General features: G+C 47.2%; 1 protein-coding gene across 4 annotated transcripts in view; it reads left to right on the top strand.

Moving 5' to 3' along the window:
- GATA4 (GATA binding protein 4) overlaps positions 1 to 21,407 on the top strand; it is an 84,902-nt gene extending 63,495 nt beyond the window's left edge. For 3 of the 4 annotated variants that reach the window (XM_070415490.1, XM_070415491.1, XM_070415489.1), the window contains exons 3-7: positions 10,447 to 10,613; positions 12,079 to 12,204; positions 16,887 to 16,974; positions 18,416 to 18,564; positions 19,580 to 19,876. In XM_070415490.1, coding sequence (XP_070271591.1) covers positions 10,447 to 10,613; positions 12,079 to 12,204; positions 16,887 to 16,974; positions 18,416 to 18,564; positions 19,580 to 19,762 — 713 coding nt within the window. In that variant the 3' untranslated portion in view covers positions 19,763 to 19,876. Of the gene's footprint in view, positions 1 to 10,446; positions 10,614 to 12,078; positions 12,205 to 16,886; positions 16,975 to 18,415; positions 18,565 to 19,579 lie in introns of all 4 variants that reach the window. The other variant, XM_070415493.1, reaches the window with a different exon arrangement.
- The last annotated feature ends 450 nt before the right edge of the window (positions 21,408 to 21,857 follow it).

Below are 21,857 nucleotides of genomic sequence, written 5' to 3'. Positions count from 1 at the left end.
GTGATCTTTTGTGACTGGCTTCTTTCATGTTGCATGATGTTATTATTAACTGTTCATTTTCCTGAAGCTCAGAGCCTTTGCAGTGCTGTTCCCTCTGCCTTCAGCACTCTTCCCCAGAGATAGAAATGCTACTTCATTGGCTGCTTATTTAATCAATTTAAATCATGTTACAGGAAGAGAAAATCTTAACATAGTCCATGTAGTTGTCATTTAAAAAAACAAATGTTCATATATTTTTTATTACAACTTAGTTTTCTTATTCCCTATCAGTAGATATTTGGATTGTTTCCAGTATTTTTCCATGAATATCTTAAAAATAAACATTTCTGTCTTCCTCTTTTGGGGGGAGAGGGTGTATCCTTTTGATGTATTCCCATGAATAATTAGGGCAGTTTTATCACTAGCAAGAGTGGGCTGGTTTTTAATGCATCATGGAGTACTTTTCCGTATCCACCCATCCATCTGTTACATTATAATTATATACACACACTTTATGTATATATGAAAACCGCTGGGCCTGCGTAAATAATTCTCTCAGAAGAATTATTGTGTGTGTCCGGGGACATGGCATCTCAGTGGCCAGGCAGTCAAATGGGCCGGGAGCAGAGCCCTCAGATGTACACCATCCTGCTGGTATTACTGATGCTTCATTAGACACATTAGGGCTCTGGCTTCTGTTGAAATCTGATTGGTCAATGTGCATGGGGATTCTGGTGTGTGCTGAGTACTGTAGGAGTGACCCAGCCTGAGAGCAGTGTGGTGAGGATCAGGTTACAGAATGTTCTAGAACAGCAATTTTCAACTGGTGTACCAAAAATTTTTTTAAAACATGCAATACCTGAATCAAATTATACCTCTTTTCAGTCAGATTGGCAAAAATTATATTTTTTGGTGTGCCACAAAATTTTAGTAATTAGTTTATGTGTGCCACACGATGAAAAAGGTTGAAAATCACTATCCTAGAAGCTTATGTGAGTCATTCACCTTCTCTGAACCTTGGTTTCTTCCACTGAATGTTCATGGAATCATCCAAATAACACTTCCAGTGTTGTTTTGTTTTGTTAATTCTCACCCAAGGATATTTTTTTCCATTGATTTTTGGAGGAAGTGGAAGGTGTGTGTGTGAGGGGAGAGAAACATCGATGTGAGAGAGACATATTGATTGGTTGCCTCTGGGGTCTGGGATCAAACCTGCAACCCAGGTTCGTGCCCTTGACCCAGAATTGAACCCGAGACCCTTTGGCGTGCTGGCCTACTCTCTAACCATTGTGCAACACCGGCCAGGGCATCACTTCCAATTTTGCTTCCTGCCCTCCAAGAGTCTTTGAGCCTTAATTGAGATAAGCCAGTACTGGGGGAGCAGTGATTAGGGGATAACGGATGGTCATAGTCACTGAACGAGGTAGGGTCCAGTGAACAGAGGGCACAGTTTAAACTTAGTACCCAGAGTCCAGGAAGTGGCAAACATTTTCAATTGCTGATGCTCAGTCAGGAATCCCAGGAGGTTGTGAGATGAACCAGGAGGTTGTGAGATGTCAATGGCCAACTAAGCACAGGCAGTTAGAGTCATTTCATGCACCTCTTTCCTTGTCTGGGAGGTGGTGACTCAGTCCACTTCTTAGTCAGATGCTGATGTTGGGGAGAAAGCAGTGTGTAGGGAAACATAGAGGGAGTAAGCATGTCAGGGATGTGGCCTCACACCAGGAGTGCTGCTGAGAGTGGCCGCACATCCGTATTTTAAGCCTCTTGTCCCAGAATAATCCTATATAATAAAAGGCTAATATGCAAACTGTCCCCTCAACTTGGAGTTTGACCAGGGGTTGGGCTGGCCAGCCAGCCAACTGCCTATGGTCCCTCTCCTCGGCCGGCCCCATCCCTGATTGCCCCACCCTCATATCGGAGGCAGGGCCAGCCGGACCCCACACATGCACAAATTCATGCACCAGGCGTCTAGTTAGTAATAAGCCTCTTTTCCTCAGAAGTGTCCCGTTCTGGGTGATGAGTTATGTGGCATCCTTCTCAGCACCAAGGAGTGGCAGAAAAGAGGAAGCTGGTGAGGCCAGGTTTGGGAGGGAGGGGGCAGTAGGCAGGTGTCTTCTGGACACAGCAGCCTGTCCAGCTCCTCCTGAGGTCCAGGCAGCTCTTTCACTGATCAGTGGTGGATGGGAGGTGGGGAGAAAGCCCACAGAGGGCAAGGAGACAGTTGGGCAAAACAGTGCTCGCAAAAACACCAAGAAGGACAAAATACTGGTGTAAGGGAAAGTTTTGAATATAGAAATTATGACAATTCAATCATTGAGTAGTTTTTTCTTTCTCTCCCTCCCTCCCTGTTTTTGGTGCTTTTTTCTCTTCCTTTCAGAATGTCCTTGCTTCTTTGTGATTTTTTTTTTAAACCTGAACGTCACATTCTTTAACTCTTACCTTAAGCCCAAACCCAGGTCTTAGATCAGCATTAGTGTGTGTGTGTGTATGTGTGTGTGTGTGTGTGTGAGAGAGAGGGGGGGGGGGAGGGGGTCATATTTTCCAGTGGCTATTAAGAAGTGTAGTGTGCTACACCTGGCTCGCATGGATCAGTGGTTGAGCTCCGACCTATAACCAGGAAGTCATGGCACTTGGCTGGGGTGTGGGCTCAGTCCCCAGTGGAGGACATGCAGGAGGCAGCCTATCAGTGATTCTCTCTCTCGTCATTGATGTTTCTATCGCTCTCTCCCTTTCCCTTCCTCTCTGAAATGAATAAAAATATATTTAAAAAAAGAAATGTAGTGTGCTAAAAATTTTATATGGACTGTTCTCAGTGTCCTTGTTTGTAAAATTGTAAAAAACATTCCGCATCTCATGAAACCGCAGTCCGAATCGCACGGGCTAATCTCTATGAACCGCCAGCATTTTGTTCTTTGGCGCTGAGACGCAGAGGCCCCAAACTCCACAGGGCAACCCTGGCCCAGCCTGTGGAGAGAACCGCTTCTGTTCAGCGGCTGTGGGAGCTTCCAAAATAGGTGCTCTGATCCCCGCCAGCCTGGACCGCTGCTTGAGCTGTGTCTGCCCTCCCCTCGGCAGCCTCCTGTCACAGGCCAAGCCTGACAAAGCCCAGAAGACCAAAGGCTCCGGAGCTGCCAGAAAAACCTCAGGATTTGTTTGCTCCCCATGCCCCAGACCCAGGCGCCAGCCCCGGGGACAGATCTGGGCCTGTCAGGAAATCCATGCACAATCTCTGGTGAACTTTGGATGGGACTCGGGACTAGGGTTCAGCAAGGGACATATGGGTGGGGCTAGAGACTTTGTTCCTGAAGCCCCTTTGGCTCCTGGGGAGGTCTCTGGGCAGGCCCCTCCCCTCTCATTGCCAGGCCTTGGATCCTCTCTGGCCTCTATTTTGTAGCATTGAATAGCTAGCTGCCCTGGGTATGGGTACTTTCCATTGTGTTTAGGTATCCTGCCTCCCCAACTAGATTGCACAGTGATCCAGGACAGCTGGGGCGGGGGCTAGTGATACAGCCCAGGCATCATTGCAATTTGTCACATTGAATGTAATTATTTGTTTTGAGGTGTGTATCCCCATCTAGACCAAAACAACTCGGCAGGGATTTTAAAAAATATATACATATCTCAAACCATGACCTCCTGGTTCAGTGATGACGAACCTTTTGAGCTCGGTGTGTCAGCATTTTGAAAAACCCTAACTTAACTCTGGTGCCGTGTCACATATAGAAATTTTTTGATTTTTGCAACCATAGTAAAACAAAGACTTTGACATTTATTTTATATATTTAAATGCCATTTATCAAAGAAAAATCAACCAAAAACATGAGTTCGCGTGTCACCTCTGACACACGTGTCATAGGTTCGCCATCACTGTCCTGGTTCATAGGTCAACGCTCAACCATTGAGCCACGCCAACTGGGCTGGGCAGGGATTTTGCCCCAAGTTTGTCTAATATATATCTATGTCCAGTACTTTCACAGAGGCAAGCAGAGCAGACACGTTTGGGCTTCAGTGCCCCACACCCAGAAACAGTAGATGGCCTAAGACCAGATACCCCCAGCCTCTGAGGGTGAGCAGAGCAAGGTTGCTCCACCATGGGTTCTGACTCAAGACCCAGCTTTTCCCGGTAGCAAGAGGAAGCCCCTCAAAAGAGGGAGGGCTTGCGGGCACCTCTGCCGCAGAGCAGAGCCAGGCTCTGTGCCACTGGCCCAGCGGGTTGGCACACATGCGGCAGCATCTCAGCCTGAGCTTTGGGCAGTGCCCAGTGGGTGTTGCCAACCCTGGCCCCGGCCTCTGATTTCTCTCTCTTCTTCCTCCTACTCCCCCCCCCCCCCCCTCTTCTTCTTGACCTTTCCTTCTTCCAGCCCTACTGGCTTACCCTCTTACCCTGCCTGTGGGTGGTTCCCCGAGATGGATGGGGCAGGTCAGGGGAGAGGTCGGAGTCCTTGCCTTGATTGCGTCAGTTCTCTGTAGGGAAGTTGGTGGGGGGGGGGGGGGGGGGGGGGACGGCAGGGAGGGGGTGGATCCTTCTACCTCCAGGCCCACATTTTTCTTTCAGGCACTTGGGGAAAAGTGTTTTGCCTTAATTCCCGGGAAGATTCCTTCTAAATTGGATGCCTAAGAAATCAGGCTGAGTTTGTCTCCCTCTTTGAAAAAAATCTGCTATAATGGGGCATGGATGGAAGTGAGGCGTTAGAGTCCCATTCTTGGGGTTAGGGCTCAATTCATGTTGTGCTTTTGTTTGCTGAAATAATCAGGAATTCATATTTCCCATGAGCAGCAGCTGTGAGACCGCTTACGTATATTCTGTCTACCTTGCTGCCAGTTCATTCCCTGTCTGCAGTCTCGAACTTGGACGAGCGTGAGAGCGATAGAGATTTACAGTTCCGAGCACAACCCCAGTGGTCTGAGAAAGAGCCAGATCCCCACATCTCCTAGCTCTTTTGTTTGTCCCCTCTCTGCCCCCATAACGCAGCACACCAAAGTTTGTCCCTGGTCTTCCCACTCCCTCTCAGCCCCTCCAACCCTAACAAGAATCCATCATTGTTATCTCACGTGGTGTTTGCAAAGCACTTTACAGCCATTGTTGTGAGTTTTTCCTTTTATTTGCAAAGTACTTCACAATTATTATTACAAGTCTTTCCTCTGGATGTGGGGTGATGCTGACCCACTTCCCAGAGCTGGCTTCCCCCTGCCTTCTCAGTGGCAGGGCCGATGCCCATGGTGCCCAGCACCCGGTGGGTGGGGCTTTCCTAAGTCAAGGCCATAGCTGTGCCCTTCTGCCTTAGAAATCAGGCTTAGAAATTGGCTTCAGGCTGCTGCCCACTGCCCTCAGGAAGTCCCACCCTTCCCATTTCTAATGAGGGAATAAGAGGTGGTTGTTACCAAGGTACACACCTCCAGATACTAGTGCTGGTTTGGGGCTCACAGCCTGTTACCTCCTGTTTTCTCCAGAGTGGGTGCTAAGCAGCAGGGTTTGCACTTCTTTCTCTCCGTTTTTCAGTCCAAGGGGTGGGGGTGCAGGAGAGACATGTGTCAAATGTAAGAGAGTGAAATAGTTCCTTCCTCCATAGTAGACTGGGAGTTGCTTGAGGCAATCTGATCAAAATTATTTTTCATTTTTATTTTTTTAATCAGATTTTTAAAACAGGCAATTATGACATTACAAAATGGTGTTTTAGCTGGTTTGGCTAAGTGGATAGAGCATTGGCCTGTGGACTGAAGGGTCCTGGGTTCGATTCCGGTCAAGGACACGTGCTCAGGTTGCAGGCTCAATCCCCAGTAGGGGGCATGCAGGAGGCAGCCAATCAATGATTCTCATCATTTCTCTCTCTCTCTCTCTTTTCTCTTCTCTCTCTCTCTCCTTTCCTCCCCGAAATCAATAAAAATATATTATATATATATATATATATGTTCATACAATCCAAGTAGCCTAACAAAAGTTCTTTACATGGCATTTTGTGTGCTGCATTTTTAATTTAACATGTCGAATAAGCATTTTCCTCAGAGACCATTTGTCACATGGTCTTTATAATAATCACTTAAAATGATATAACTGTTCATTGGGTAGGTTGGATGGCAATTTTCTGGTAGAGAATATGGACACTTGTGCAGATTTGAAGATGTAGGGGTTGTGGGGAAGACATGTAGGGGGTGGGGGGGTGAGGGGAGTGCCTTTAGGAAGGATGGCCTTGCCCTGCCATTCAGTTCTTTCCTTTGGCTGCTGGTGTGACCCCCGACCTTTGGATCTGAGTCAGACTTCTGCACTTTCCAGCCTAGACAAGAAGTTTCTGCCACCCAAAGCCCCAGCTTGGTTAAGGTATGTTCTGAAAATGAGTTGAGTAACATTGTTACTCGAAATTGGTCTTCTGGCTCCATTTCCCAAGTTAGGTCATTAGCATTCTGAGAGTAAGACTCCCCTTAGCCCCTATGACATCTGTACAAGTGCTTAAATAGCAGATGCTCGGTAAATAGTTGTACGTATTTACCAGCCTCCAATGCCTTTCCCTGGCCAGTCAAATAGTTGCTTGGCTGTGTAACCCATTCTGGGAGGCAAGCTTGAGGGAATTCCTAAGGCAAACCTTTGTGTTGGCTTCTCAAAGCAGTAAAAGGCCAGGAACCAGCAGAGGGTTGTTAGGGCAGCCTCTTAGATGAGTCTGCCCAACTATAAAACAGTAAGTGTGAAGGGAAAAGAAAGAGGAACGGCCTTAACTGGTTTGGCTCAATGGATAGAGCATCGGCCTGCGGACTCAAGGGTCCCAGGTTTGATTCCGGTCAAGGGCATGTACCTTGGTTGCAGGCACATCCCCAGTAGAGGGTGTGCAGGAGGCAGCTGATTGATGTTTCTAACTCTCTATCCCTCTCATTTCCTCTCTATAAAACATCAATAAAGTATATTAAAAAAAAAGAAGATAAAAAAAGAAAGAGGAATGGTTTATATAATTTTTGTCTCCGGAACATAGGAAAGAAGCCAGATTGCTTATCTTTAAAAAGAAGATGATCACCACCCTTGAGAACTCCATACTGAAGTATTTGTGAATGAAGTGGTAGAATGTGTGGGATTTTCACCAGTTCTACCAGACGGAGGAAGTGGGTGGAGGTATATGAGACAAAAGTGGGCACAAGTTGTTGGGAGCTGAATAATTATTAAATAGAGTTATTTTGCCCAGCTGGTGTGTGGCTCAGTGATTGAGTATCAACTTATGAACCAAGGGGTCACTGGTTCAATTCTTGGTCAGGGCATATGCTCAGTCCCCGATGGTAGGAGTGCACGAGACAGCCAATTGATGTTTCTATCTCTCTATCTCTCTCTCCCTCTTCCTCTCTTTGAAATTAATAAAAACATAATTTTTAAAAAAGAGTTTACTTTGCCCTGTCCAGTTTGGCATGGTGGACAGAGCGTCGGCCTGAGGACTGAAGGGTCCCAGGTTCGATTCCGGTCAAGGGCATGTACCTTGTTTGCGGGCACATCCCCAGAGGTGGGTGTGCAGGAGGCAGCTGATCGATGTTTCTCTCTCATCGATGTTCCTAACTCTATCCCTCTCCCTTTCTCTCTGTGGAGAATCAATAAAATATATTTTTTTTTTTAAAAAAAAAGAGTTTACTTTTAAATTCTGTTCACTTTTAAATATGTTTAAATTTTTTCATTAAAAAAAAAAAAAAAAAAAAAAAGAGTAAAAGGGTTGTCCTAGGTTAGGACTGGTGAGACTGGTCCTTCCTTCCCAAGCCTGATTTTATACCAGAAGCCAGTGTCTTGTTTCAATTTTGAGGCTGTAGTGCCATCTAGTGTTTATTACAAACACTCAACAAAATGATGACATTGCAAGGGCCCCTGGGTAGTAGTCTAAGGCCCTTCTGTGAACTCTCCTGGCCTTTCCAGTTCCCTCAGGGAAGTCTTGGGCTGAGGGAGCAGCGCTACCAACCCCAGGCAAGGGCAGGTACAAGCCCGCCTGGAAGTGAAGGTGGAGGTGGCCTTGATGGTAGTGAGGGTGGTGGCAGGTTGCTCCTCACTCCACGCCTCCCCCAGGCTTGGGGAAGCAAGCTGTGGAGCGGAGTCTCCTTTTCATGTGCGGCTGTGCAGGCAGGTGACCTTGCTGCAGGGTTCCCAGTGTGACCCAGGTACAAAAATAGCCTCTCTTGTGACCAGTGTGTGCTCAGCTCCCTGGCCTGAGCAAACAGCCCCTCACACCTGCACACTGTTGACTCGGTGTAGACATACAGCTACTTGTTTGCAGGTGCGAATGACTGTTTGTGTACCCAGAGTTGAGGGGGCGGGCCATCCTCTTCTTCAGCCCACGGTTTCCTTAGAGCAGGTATCGTGGGGTCACAGAAGTAGCAGAATGTGCAGCCTGACACCCCAGGGCTGGGTCCTGATGGAGAGAGAGCTCTTAAAAACCCTCCCCTCCAGCCCTCGCTGGTTTGGCTCAGTGGTTAGAGCGTTGGCCTGTGGACTGGAGGGTCCCAGATTCGATTCCACTCAGGGGAACGTGCTCGGGCTGCAGGCTCGATCCCCAGTGGGGGGCGTGCAGGAGGCAGCTGATCAATGATTCTCTCTCATCATTGATGTTTCTATCTCTCTCTCCCTCTCCCTTCCTCTCTGAAATCAATAAAAATATATTAAAAGAAACTCCCCCTTCAAATATCGCCCCCCTTACTAGAGAAGAATCCACTCTTGCCTCTGGTAGTAGGACAAGGACAATCTGGACACCAGAGTAGCTATATTTAGGGACAGAGAACATTCGGAAAAGATAGAATAAACATCTTTCAAAATAAAAAGCCATGTTTGTGGAGTCAGAGAGACTTCTGCAAGTTCCAAGCCAGGCTTTATATAGATCAGGGGTCCTCAAACTACGGCCTGCGGGCCACATGCAAATACAAATATTGTATTTGTTCCCGTTTTGTTTTTTTACTTAAAAATAAGATATGTGCAGTGTGCATAGGAATTTGTTCATAGTTTTTTTTTTAAACTATAGTCCGGCCCTCCAACGGTCTGAGGGACAGTGAACTGGCCCCCTGTTTAAAAAGTTTGAGGACCCCTGATATAGATCATAGGGGATAACGAAAGTGGCCCAGCCGATTTCACTAGGGCAACTGAACTGGACATGAGTGGCATTTACCAATTGTAAAATTCTATAGGCGTGGAAGATAAAGGTAATGGGGCTGGGGGAGGGCAGGGGAGTGACAAATGACGGCAACTTTCCCATAGACGTGTGATCAACTCTATCACCATTGCTATCACATGTACCTTTATTTTATGTATCAATAAGCAAGAAAATATGTGAAGTTGTGATTCAGAATATCATACAGGCATATTGAAATGAGGAAATGAATTACAGCCTTTTTTGGGGGGGTAGGGCAGGGCAGTTTAAAATTTCAAGAACTTTCAGAAAATGTAGTCCCTTTTGGTTCATTAATTCTACTTCTAGGGGAGTATCCTAAGAAATAACCAGAAATGCTAACATTTGTGTACAAAATGAGCCATGTTTACCAAATAAAAGTGAAAAACTGGGTGATTGCCGAAACTGGTTTGGCTCAGTGGATAGAGCGTTGGCCTGCGGACTGAAAGGTCCCAGGTTGGATTCCGGTCAAGGGCATGTACCTGGGTTTCGGGCACATCCCCAGTAGGAGGTGTGCAGGAGGCAGCTGATTGATGTTTCTCTCTCATCGATGTTTCTAACTCTCTATCCCTCTCCCTTCCTCTCTGTAAAAAATCAATAAAATATATTTTTTAAAAAACTGGGTAATGATTAAGTAAAGGTCAATGATGGTAATTAAAGGATGGCACATTTATATGATGGGATCTTACACTGCACTCAAAATGAGCTTATGAAGATTTTCTAATGTGGGAAAGGCTTTGACATTAAGCGAAAAAAACAAGCTCAAAATTATATAACTTGACCTCAACCAGGCAAAAATGTATGTCAATATATATAAAGTATTCCAAAGGATATAATAGAACAAAATGCTAATGACACTGGTGATCTTCGAGTTATAGGATTATATGTAATTTATATTTCTTTACACATTTCAGTGTTTTCTTATTTTCCTGAAGTAAATATTTAAAATTTTTATTCAAAGGAATCTTAATTTTGAAAGGAAAAGAAAAGAGAGAGACAGAAGGTCAGAGTGGATCTGAGTGTTAAAAACCTCAGGGTTACAGGCTCAGAAGGAGAGATGAGGGACTAAAATCAGGCTGCTGGTGGTTGCTGCCAGACTTTCTTCCTGTCTCCTGACTGGGGAGAGCCCTGCTGTGTCTGGGATGTCCGAGAGTAAACATGTCCACTTCCCATGACAGCCCTTGGAGCAGATAGATCCCCAGGGGTTAAGGTCAAAGTGAGGCCCCAAAGCTATCCATCCTGCACTCCTTGCAAGGAAAGGGCATTATTTCTTTGGTCTCTAGATTTTCTGACGTGAGGTTAATATGAATAAACAAATAATTAATCCTCTGTGTTCTTTCCCACCCAGTAGATATGTTTGATGACTTCTCGGAAGGCAGAGAGTGTGTCAACTGTGGGGCCATGTCTACCCCACTCTGGAGGCGGGATGGGACAGGGCACTACCTATGCAACGCCTGTGGCCTTTACCACAAGATGAACGGCATCAACCGGCCTCTCATCAAGCCCCAGCGCCGGCTGGTAAGCAAGTACCCAGACCACAGAAGTCCAACGGCCTGGGGTGGGGGTGGGGCACATTTCGCTCTTCTCAGCCCCTGGCTCCTACCTTGGTGGGACCTTTCCTGGTTTTGAATTTTGGATTTCAAGTCATCTTTAGAAGAAGGTATGGTTTGAGGGGTTGGGGCAGTGGGTGGAGGCTACATAGTAATTTCTCACACCTTTAGAGTTAAGTTAGCTTGAGCCACAAGGTTTTCCAGACTTGACCTTGAGCAAAGAGCCAGATAATTTCTCTGGCAAAATGGGTTTATTCTGCAACAACGAGGATTTGTAATTCGGGGCATGTGGTCCACTGGTGAACCATGCCAAGTCCAGATGACAAAGGCGGGGAACATTCTTTCTTAGAGGAAGGAGGAGCTGTTGTAAACAAAGAGTCCATTGGAGGAACCTGGGAGTTAGAAGTATTGTGGCTTTTCATTGGCTGAGCTGTAAGTCTTGTGGCGGGAGGAGAAGACCCTCCTTCTACCTGCTGGAGTAGTAGAGTCGAAAAACTTCTTTCTGTTGGAGATGGGAAATATGTCTCTTGTTTGGAGTAATTATGAGTGTAACACATGAGACTCCCCTGACAGCCCCTCCCAACTTCAATTTAAATGAGGTTTCTATTTATTAGTCTTCATAAGAACATCTAATTCAAGCCCTTAGTTATGCAGAAGTGAAAAGTGAGGCTCACAAAAGCTAGTGGCTTGCCTGGGGTCACATATGAGTGAGTCCAGACTTCCTGGTTCCCAGTCCAGCGCTCTCTTGTACGTCTCCTGTGCTCCTATCAGCTCCATGAGGAAGGTCAACTCTTCCTTTATTCCTTTGTTACTTACCCGTTTTTCAATTGATCAACCCAAATCCCAGGGAGGTTAAACAGTGTGTACTTGACCTGTGGCTGAGGAAAAGTTTGGAATTGAGTTTTTGGTTCTTTGTTCTGTGGGCTTTTCTTACTATAATTTGATTTTGACCAATACATACTGGCTTTCATGTATATTAGGGAGGGAAGAACAGAGGAGAACAACCCTGATGTTTCCCTTTCTTGAGGTCCCACAGCCCATCCAGTCTCTGATGACACTTGGATACGATAAATCCTCACCCACCACTTGAAAACCATATTAATTCTGCTTTTCTGCCTCCAGTGCCCAGTGCTCATTAGACTTTCCATCTAACGATGAATGACTAATAACGTCACTAAGCCACAGTCCGGACTAGCATTCACTCTTCTCCCAGGGCATAAATTTCCCCACCTCACCACCCCAGGAGCGGCCGGGTGAAGGGGGGCCCTGGCGCTCTGGCTGGCTTGAGATGCTCACACAGGATTATGATCACCTGCTCCCGCTACCCACATAGGGGAGGCCCTGCCCTGCTGCGCGCACTCCCTCCCTGTGAGGCAGAAGCAGCAGTGCCTGCCTTTTACTTGGACTTGAAGGGTTTGTCTCCTGTATTGCAGTCCGCTTCCCGCCGAGTGGGCCTCTCCTGTGCCAACTGCCAGACCACCACCACCACGCTGTGGCGCCGCAACGCGGAGGGCGAGCCCGTGTGCAACGCCTGCGGCCTGTACATGAAGCTCCACGGCGTAAGTAGTCCCACCCCCCTTGCAGGACCACCACCTAGACCAGCATTTTTGCTCTCTCATACCCATCACTCAGTCCTCACTCGTCTTTCTCCCTTCACACTATAATTTATTTGTTCCTTCTTAACAGAGGTATTTAGATATGGAAGGAACCATATAGACTACATTAGTCCATCAGGCTGTTCCAACAGAATACCGTATACCGGGTGACTTCTAAATAGAAATTTATTTATCTCAGTGTGGAGGCTGGGAGTTGGAGATCAAGGGTACCAGCATAGTGGAGGTCACAGACTTTTCCTCACATGCAGGGCATGAGAGAGCTCTCTGGAGTCTCTTTTATGGACTATTAATCCCATTCATGAGGGCTCCACCCGCATGACCTAATCAACTCCCAAAGACCCCAGCTCCTGACACCATCACCTTCGGGGATGAGTTTCTAACATGAATTTTGGGGATATACAGAATTTTATACCATAGCAGAAACATTGCCACTCACTTCATCTTTAACATTATATAAGTCTAATTCCCATTTACAGATGAGGAGACTCAGAGTAGTCTCTATATATGGTTAGTATGAAAAAACGAAGGTAGCAATTCAATGGATAAAAGATAGCTTAAGAATAATTGTAGATGAAATCTGAAAAACACAAGCAAAGCTTGACCTCTACCTCCTACCAAAACCAAAAATAAGCTTGGGTGAATTAAAGATATGAAATGTAAAATATATTTAAATAGAGACAATAAAAATACTAGAAAAAAATGTAGGAGATAATATGTGTATAACCTTATGGGTGAGAGGAGAACTTGTTAGACAAGTTTTCAGAACTCTTAAGCCGTAAGATAAAAGTCAGGTATATTTGATTCTAGAACATTTAATATTAGTGTACAGAAAAAAGATACCTCAGGAAAGTAAAAACCAATACACGTATCAGCAAAAGGGTTCATATTTCCAGAATACAGGGAGTTTTACAAAGCTCTTCATGTTCTGATTTGCAACAATCTCCATTAAAAAGTCAGTGTAGAATATTGTACACAGTATGGCACCATTTTTATGAAGAAAGAGAAAGAACGTAATTTATATGTCGCTGTTTATTTACACCGAGAACACCTGGAAGAATACATAAGAAACTGGTAGCATGTAGCATGGGTTGCTCTAGGAGAAGTAACAGGAGAGCTGGAGGGACCTGTTTTTTCACTGTGTACCCCCTTTGTGACATTTAGTTGGTGCATCTCTTAGTTGTTCAAATATAAGTTAAACTAAAACAACACAGGCAAAACAAACAAAAAAAGATATCTTACAGAATAATAAGAAAATAACAATCCATCTTCCCCCATTTCCCCAAATGGGCAAAAGAAATAAACATATAATTCACAGAAGCCGCTCAGGTTAGCCACCGAACACATGCAGAGAGGCTGGGCCTCACTAAAAATCAGGGAAATGTCAATTAACACAACCTTGAGGTTCCCTGTGTTGCCCGTGTGTTTGGCAAAAATTAAAATGCGTGATAATATACCTGTGCTGTGGATTTGGGAAAACAAATACTCTCGTACTGTATATTGCTGATTTGTATGTAAATTATTACAAATATTCTTTCAGGAAATTAACCTGGCAGTACTTACTAAGTTAAAAACACACATACCTTTTGATGTAGCAGCTCTACTTTTGAGAAACTAGCCTATAAAACAATAAAAGAATCAATACATGATGTTTGAAGTATTTATTGCTGCAGTGTTTGTATTGGCAAAAAATAGAAACAATCTTCAAGCCTCATAAAGAAACGGTTGAGTAAATTATGGCACATCCTATAACGTATACTGTTGCACAGACATTTAAAAAGGAATGTGTCTTGACCTGGAGTAATGAAAAAACATATTGCAAAGAAATATATACATAGTATGACCCTATACTATGGAGGTGAGGGTACATTAGACATACACACAGATGGAAGGATGGATGAGTACATACATACATAGATGTATAGATATGCATAAGTGCATACAAGTTTGAGAAACTAGCCTATAAAACAATAAAAGAATCAATTCATGATGTTTGAAATATTTATTGCTGCAGTGTTTGTATTGGAACACAGTAAGGAACAGTCTATTTCTCCAATTGCCTCATGGGGACAGGATTGATGGTAGTGGTCTGGGAGGGGAGTTATGAACTCAATCTCATGCATGCTTTCATCTTAATGAGCAAAAAAGTGGCTAAAATATCGCTAAGAACATTCATAAAATAATACACTTGTGTATTCTTCAATGAATGTATATAAGGATGTTTGTTGAATCACTGTAATAGTAAAAATGGAGAAAACGCTCCAGGAGGAAAATGGTTAAAGAAACAGTTGTTCTCCAATGGAGAGTGGGGGAGGGTTATAGAGGAATATTATGCAGTATTAAAAAATTAAAATTAGAATTACCACATGACCCAGCAGTCCCATCTCTGGGACTTTTCAATTCCAAAAAGAATGGAAAACCGGGTCTTGAACAGATATTTGTACACTCATGTTCATGGTAGCATTATTCACAATAGCCCAAAGGTGGAAGCAACCCATATGTCCATTGATGGGCGGATGGATAAACAAAATGTGGTATATACATACAATAGAATATTATTCAGCCTTTAAAAGAAAATTCTGACACATGCTACAACATGGATGAACCTTGAAGTCATTATGCTGAGTGAAATAAGTCAGTCACAGAAGGTCAAACACTATACAATTCTACTTACACGAGGTACCAAGAGTGGTCAAATTCAGGGGCAGAAAGTAGAATGGTGGTTGCCAGGGTCCGGGGCAGAGGGGAATTGGGGAGTTATTTAATGGGGACAGAGTTTCAGTTTTGCAAGATGAAAAGAGTTCTGGAGATGATGGTGGTGATGGCTGCACAACATTGTGACTGTGCTTATTAACACCACTGAATTGTATACTTAAAAATGGTTAAGATGGTGTCCAACCAGCGTGGCTCAGTGGTTGAGCACCAACCTATGAACTAGGAGTTCACGGTTCAATTCCCGGTTAGGGCACATGCCCGGGTTGTGAGCTGGGGCCTGCAGGAGGCAGCCAATCAATGATTCTCTCTCATCATTGATGTTTTTATCTCTCTCTCCCTTTCCCTTCCTCTCTGAAATCAATACAAAAATATGTTTAAAAAATGGTTAAGATGGTAAATTTTATGTTATGTGTATTTGTTGTTTTTTTAATCCTCACTTGAGGATATTTTTTCCATTGATTTCTAGAGAGAGTAGAAGGGAGAAAGAGAGAGAGAGAGAGAGAGAGAGAGAGAGAGAGAGAGAGAGAGAAAGAGAGAAACATCGTTGTGAAAGAGACACATTGACTGGTTGCCTTCTGCACGTGCCCCAACCAGGGGGCCAGGGTCAAACCCACGACTGAGGCACATGCCCTTGACCAGGAATGGAACCTGTGACCCTTCAGTTTTCGAACTGATGCTCTCTAACCACTGAGAAAACTGGTCAGGGCTGTTATGTGTATTTTACCACAATTTTAAAAAGTAAGTACTAAGGTGGGTAGGGATAAAGAAGAGGGCAAGATTCCTCTGAAGTTGGGATGGGCTTTGCCAGGGCCTGAGTACACTTTCCCCCAAAGTTGGGAGTGCTATCTCATCTGACCCTCAGTTGACTAGAAGGCAAGTTCAAGTTCATGGACGCTAGTGCACTTCTCTTAACCGCTCGGTGTTGACATCTCTGAAGTGGCGATTGCTTTTCTTTCAGTGTTTGCAGGTGTGGCCTTTATTAATCCCATATGGGAGACCAGCGTAGACCAGGGACTGTGCTGTTGTGGGCCGGGCCTAAAAGAAACCAGATGTGGGGAAGGCACAGCGTTGAAAAACATTAGAATGATGCAGGCTTGCTCCCCAGGCACTGGTTTGGGCCTCTGTGAGTGACAGCTGACAGTCACTGCACGTTTATGAGGAGTCAGATGCGATAAACGTATTGTCCGCGCACAGTTTATCTCAGCACCTGGCCACAGGTCCGTCTCTCCAGCATAATCTCTTGCTGCTCCCATGGAAACACCGCTGTTGGCTATGGTCAGATTCAGTGCAGTGAAGCGCTGCTGTAGGCAGCGTGTCTTTACATCCTCACTCCCGGGGTCTGTCCCAGTTTATGCCCATTTTCTTGGCATCGTCACTGAGAAGAGCACCGCCTTTTCACTCTCACAGAGCCCTGATGTGGCTGATGAATGAAAGGCGTTGGCACACACTGTGCCTGCTGCCCGAAATACCTGCCCCCATCTCCTCCACAGTCTCCTGCAACTCAGACGTCCCCTCTTCCGGGAAGCCTTCCTTGATGAGCTCATGCGCCATTCCCTCTCCACCCCAACCCAGGACAGAGTTCTCCCCCATCACCAATGAGTCTGGTTATTTTCTAGTTGTCTGTCCTTCCCACTAAACGTGAACCTCTGGAGGGAAGTATCTGTGCCCTTCAGTGTCTGTTTCTTCAGGGACTAGTTAATACCCAGGATGTCATAAAGGTGCTCAATACATTTTTTAAAAGAACAGAATTGATTTCTTTCTTGGCAGAAGTTCCAGGGGCTGATTTCCTTAGTCTCAGCGCCACGGTTTACAGAGGAATTGCTTAGATGTTGTCTTCCCATAGTGTGTGTATTGAAATATTGTAGCTGATCATGCACAAATGGAAAACCATATCTATCGACTTGTCATCTCAGGTTCCCAGGCCTCTTGCGATGCGGAAAGAGGGGATTCAAACCAGAAAACGGAAGCCCAAGAACCTTAATAAAGCTAAGACACCAGCAGGTGAGGGAAAGAGCTGCATGTAATTACATGAATAAGTCTGACGTCGGTGGAGTGTGTGGGAATCTGTTCTTGGTAAGGGGAGCTGGCCCAGGGAGTCAAGGTGTAACGTTGGCATCATCCATCCCTAGCTTTTCAGGACACAGTGAGGAATCCCACAGAAGAGGGACATCACCACGGGACATATTGGAGCTTTGGAAGCAGGCTCGGGCCAAGTTGTGGCCTGATCATTGCCAGTCGCAAAGGCCGCAGTGGGCCAGCTGGACTGGTCGAGGGCCTGAAGGAAAAGGGAACCATCCCGGGTCCCCCCATCTTTGGGATCTAGTCATGGTCACAACAGACTGGTTTGTAAGCCAGTGTATAATGAACATCACGTAGTACTTTGTACTTTAGAAAGTTTCTTCACAAATATTCTCTTGTTGAGCTTTAAAGACCCCCCATGAGACCCCACTTATTATGTCCATTTTATAAACAAGAAGCTGAGGCCCAGAGAGGGCAGTGGCTTAACCAGAATCACACAGCTGTGGATGGATAGTTAGACCCACGTTTTTACACGTCAGGGTCCAAATGCTGTTTAAGGTACCACCCTGCCTTCTCAATTTCCTAGATGAAGGCTGAGGACTACTTCTGTTCCCTCCCAGAGCCCTTCCTCCTCAGTGCTGCTACCAAAGGAAAGATCTCACTGGGAAACGCCCTTTGGGGGTCGAACGACCCTTTCAGAGGGGTCGCCTAAGACCATCGGAAAACACATATATAATTACATGTTGTTTTTGTGATTAATCACTATGCTTTAATTATGTTCAATTTGTAACAATAAAATTGGGGGTCACCACAACATGAGGAACTGTTAGGAAGGTTGAGAACCACTGCATTAGACCTTTCAGTGTCTCTCCCCTGTGGTCCACACTGTTCATAAGTAACCCCACCCCACCCCAGAGAGCAGGTTTTTGGTTCAGATGGACAATCCCCTATCTGAAATTCAAAGTCCAGGGGGCTAGATTTGGCAGCAAAACCCAATCTGAACAGACACGGGCTATGTATCATCTTTTATTTGCCACACTTGTGAATATTCCCATGTTTTGCTGTAGAACTTATTCACGCATTTCAATGTGGGTATTGTCCCAGACCTCACTGGAGTTGTCCTCTAATGTACAGTATATGCCCTTTTAAAAATTAAAAATAAAAGTTTTGAGTCCTGAAACACCTGTGGCCTCAAGGGGTTTGGGATAAAGGATGATGCCCCTGTCATTTCAAAAAAAAAAAGTTCTCTTGAAAATCTCACTTGGGGAACCGATGCCCTCCACCCATGAAGGACTCCTGCTTTTTGCCCCAGAAAATATAAAGAAGCCATTAGCATGGATCTACCCTGGCTGTCTCAAAGGACGGCCACCCCTTTGTCCTTGCCTCTGCTCTTCTCGGGTGTCCTGACTCTGCCTTGTTCCAGGTCCCTCGGGCAGCGAGAGCCTCCCTCCCACCAGCAGCGTTTCCAGCAACTCCAGCACCGTGACCACCAGCAGCAGCGAAGAGATGCGCCCCATCAAGACAGAGCCTGGGCTGGGGTCCCACTACGGCCACAGCAGCTCCATGTCCCAGGTGCGCCCCTGAGCGGGGAACAGGACTGCCCCTGAGGAAGTAGGTTCCAGAGTACCCCGTGGCCAGGCCGGCACTGCGGTCTGGAGCACATGACTGAGGGACTTGTCCGCTGCCCATTGCCCTCAGGGCCCCACTCGAGGCTGGGGGCTGCCGGCACATCCGATCAAGCCACAGTGATCTGGACACACCTGTGAGAAACAAATGTTGGGCAGCTCCTCTGTCTCCTAAGGGAGGGGTGGTTTGACCTTGGCCTTGAAGGATGCGTAGATGTTAGGAGGAGGAAGGGAAGGAGGGGGACCCTCCTGGCATGGGCAGAGGCGTGGAAGTGTAGAGGGCCCAGTGGGTGGGTGGGTTGGGGGTGGTGAGGAGGTCACAAGCAGGATGTCATTTTCACGAGGGCCAGGTGCAGGGCCATCTTTCTCGTGTGCCCAGAGGATAGACCAACAGTCCCCTCATTCTCTTCTTTTGGAAATGATGGCATCCCTGCTCCTGAACCCCCTTCCCTCTGTGGCTCCCTTCATTTGGGATCGTGATGTTCCTGGTCGCAGTCTCCCATTAACTCTGACCTCTTCCCTGCCAATACTTGCGGGAGGCCATGTCTAACCAGCTCTTTGCTATCGGGTGAAGAGCAGCTGGCTCTGTGGAACCAGCAGAGCCAGGAGCCCCTTCCAGATGGGAAGACGGCTACTGCTTGAAAGTGGGGCGCTGATGGTGATGGGATTGTAGTGAAGGTCTCAGGTAACTATCAGAGCTTCAGAGAAACCAGAGTAGTCGCAACCTACTGGTCATGGTGCTCCGTGGCAGCTGATGAATCACACAGACCCTCTGCACCCACAGCACACCCTGGAGGAAATGGAAATGCTGGGTCCCGGGTCCTGCCCTTGTCCGTTGGCCGCTCCTCTGGTCCCTCTCCTAGGTGTGGGAGCCAGCCTGGGAACACCACCTAACGGGGCTCCCCCTCCTGAGCCCTCAGGAGTGACCCCGCCGACCTCATGTTGCCCTCTTTGCTTTGCAGACGTTCTCGGTCAGCGCCATGTCTGGCCACGGGCCCTCCATCCACCCGGTCCTCTCGTCCCTGAAGCTCTCCCCACAAGGCTACGCAGCTTCTGTCAGCCAGTCACCGCAGGCCAGCTCCAAGCAGGACCCTTGGAACAGCCTGGCCTTGGCTGACAGTCACGGGGACATAATCACTGCATAATGCCACCTCCCTCCCTCCTCAGATTCCTGCACAGACTTGGGACTTAGAGAGCCGCGGAGGCGAGGACGGCTCCCAGCGGCCAGCCTGCTCTGTCTGGGAATGACTCCGGAACAACTGGGAAGAAACTTGAAGTCGATGATTTGGTGAGGGGAGTGGGTGTAGGATTTCATCAGATGCCTCTTCAAGATGAGGGGCTGGGATGAGCCCAGACTCCGATCTGGACGCACCCACCCTTTGCGAGGAGCACACTCAGGTCCCTCCCGTGGAGCTGGAGACTTCTTTCTCGTTTTCTGCCCCACTCCACCCTGACAGAGATGAGCTGTCCTTCTCTACCCTTCCATCACTGTGGCCTAAGACGGTGGTTTTCCCCTGGTGTTCCTGGCACCAGGATCTGAGGGTGGGGAGAGGGGCAGGTGCTGCGACCCTGCTCCAGCCTGAGCCAGGGCATCCATGTGCCTTTCACTGTGACAGGCCCCTCCAGGCAGCTCCTGCCCATGCCCAACACTCCCCTTCAGGCTCAGCACCCCCCCCCCCCCCGCCCCCGCTCCCCTCAGGACTGAATCCTGACTCCAGGAACGCTGAGCATCGCCCGTGTTACGGGGTGCTCCGTGGGGAGACGGAGGAGAGGCTGCCTCACCCACCATGCAGTATGGCTTCGCAAAATCTCAACTTGGCGATGGTGCCTCCCCCACGTTCCTTTCCCGGCTCACAGCGTCATCCCTTCGCTCCTTCTCTTCACCACAAGGCCTCTGAAAAGAAAAATCCCTTCCACTGCCCCATGCGATTCAGCCTGCCTCTGGCTTGGCCGTGTCTCTCCCTCAGCAAAACAAGAGCTTAGCAGTTTAGCCGAACAGCAGCCCCCAAAGTCTGCCCCCCAAAATCCTTCCTCCACCCCATCATGCACAGGGAGTTCTGAGTGAGAACAAAAAAGGTTCTGCTGCTAAAGCGAGTATGACCGACACTCACCTAAGACTTGAGATCCCTCTGGAGAGGCTTTCTGGACGCCCCGGGGCTGGGCCGGCACTGGATGGGGAGCAGGGTGTTCCATGGATTCTGACTCGCTTGCACTCGGATCTTGCTGACACCACTTCTGCTCTGCGGAGCTGGGCCCCTGGGCCAGGCAGCGAGTCCACCCAAGGGGTGCAGCGTGCCCTCCTGGCATCAGAAATCCCTTGTCCAAGAGGTGAAAAGCTAGCGATTTTGCAACATAAATTCAAAGCAAACACAACAAAACTCATGAAAAGCAAGATGACAACTGCTACGAGAAGACACTGAATTGGGCCTTGAGGGCTCCCCGGTGCTGGACTGGAATCGGCCTTTTTCTTAGCTCCACGTTGCTGTTTCTGCCTGTGATGCCGGAGCTCACAGACTCCTCCCTCCGTGTCCTCCTTATCCACAGAGCTGCCGCAGACTGTGGCCTTACTGCGTCCTACCCCCGGACACCCAGGCCTCCCCCGCCCCGCCCAAATCCTACAGGCTGTAGCAGAGAATATCTCTAAACCAAGATTCTGCTCTAATCATCATTTACATTGCTTTCTTTCCTGAAGGCCACCCTCATATTCTTTCCCTAACCCGTTAACATTGTCTTAAGGTGAAATGGCTGTAAAATCAGTATTTAACTAATAAATTTATCTGTACTCCTCTTTCCCTTCTCCTCCTCCCTCCGTTACCTTTCCTGGGAGGTTTGATGATGCCCTTCGCAAGGCAATCTTGAGTCACAGCGGCCCCTTCGCCGATCCGCTCACAGGCGGCACCTAAGATCATTTCCTTCCTTCACTGTCTGCAGTTGGCGAGGACCTCTGTTTGTGGCGGTGACGGCTGAAAGGAACACTCCTCCTGGCCCTGCCACTGACTAGCCTGCGACCTTGACAGGTCATGTCTAGGCTTTGGTTTCCTAAGAGAGGGTTGGGTCAACTGTCAGTTAACTAAGGTTCCTGTGGTCCATCAGCTGATGCCCAGTGGCCGTTTTTAGAGCTCCCCTCAGGGATCACAGGGCCGGAACATGAGGCAAAGCTTAGGGGCAGTGATCGCTCTAGCCACCTGAGTTGAGGTGTGTGCCAACGGTCACCCTAAGGTGCCCTTCCATCTTCCTCTT

This window comes from Myotis yumanensis, unplaced genomic scaffold (genome assembly GCF_028538775.1).
Source record: "Myotis yumanensis isolate MYYU_CA2020_CCGP unplaced genomic scaffold, mMyoYum1.0.hap1 SCAF_5, whole genome shotgun sequence".
NCBI lineage: Eukaryota > Metazoa > Chordata > Mammalia > Chiroptera > Vespertilionidae > Myotis > Myotis yumanensis.
Note: the sequence above shows the minus strand (reverse complement) of the source record. Positions and strands in the feature narration are given on the sequence as shown.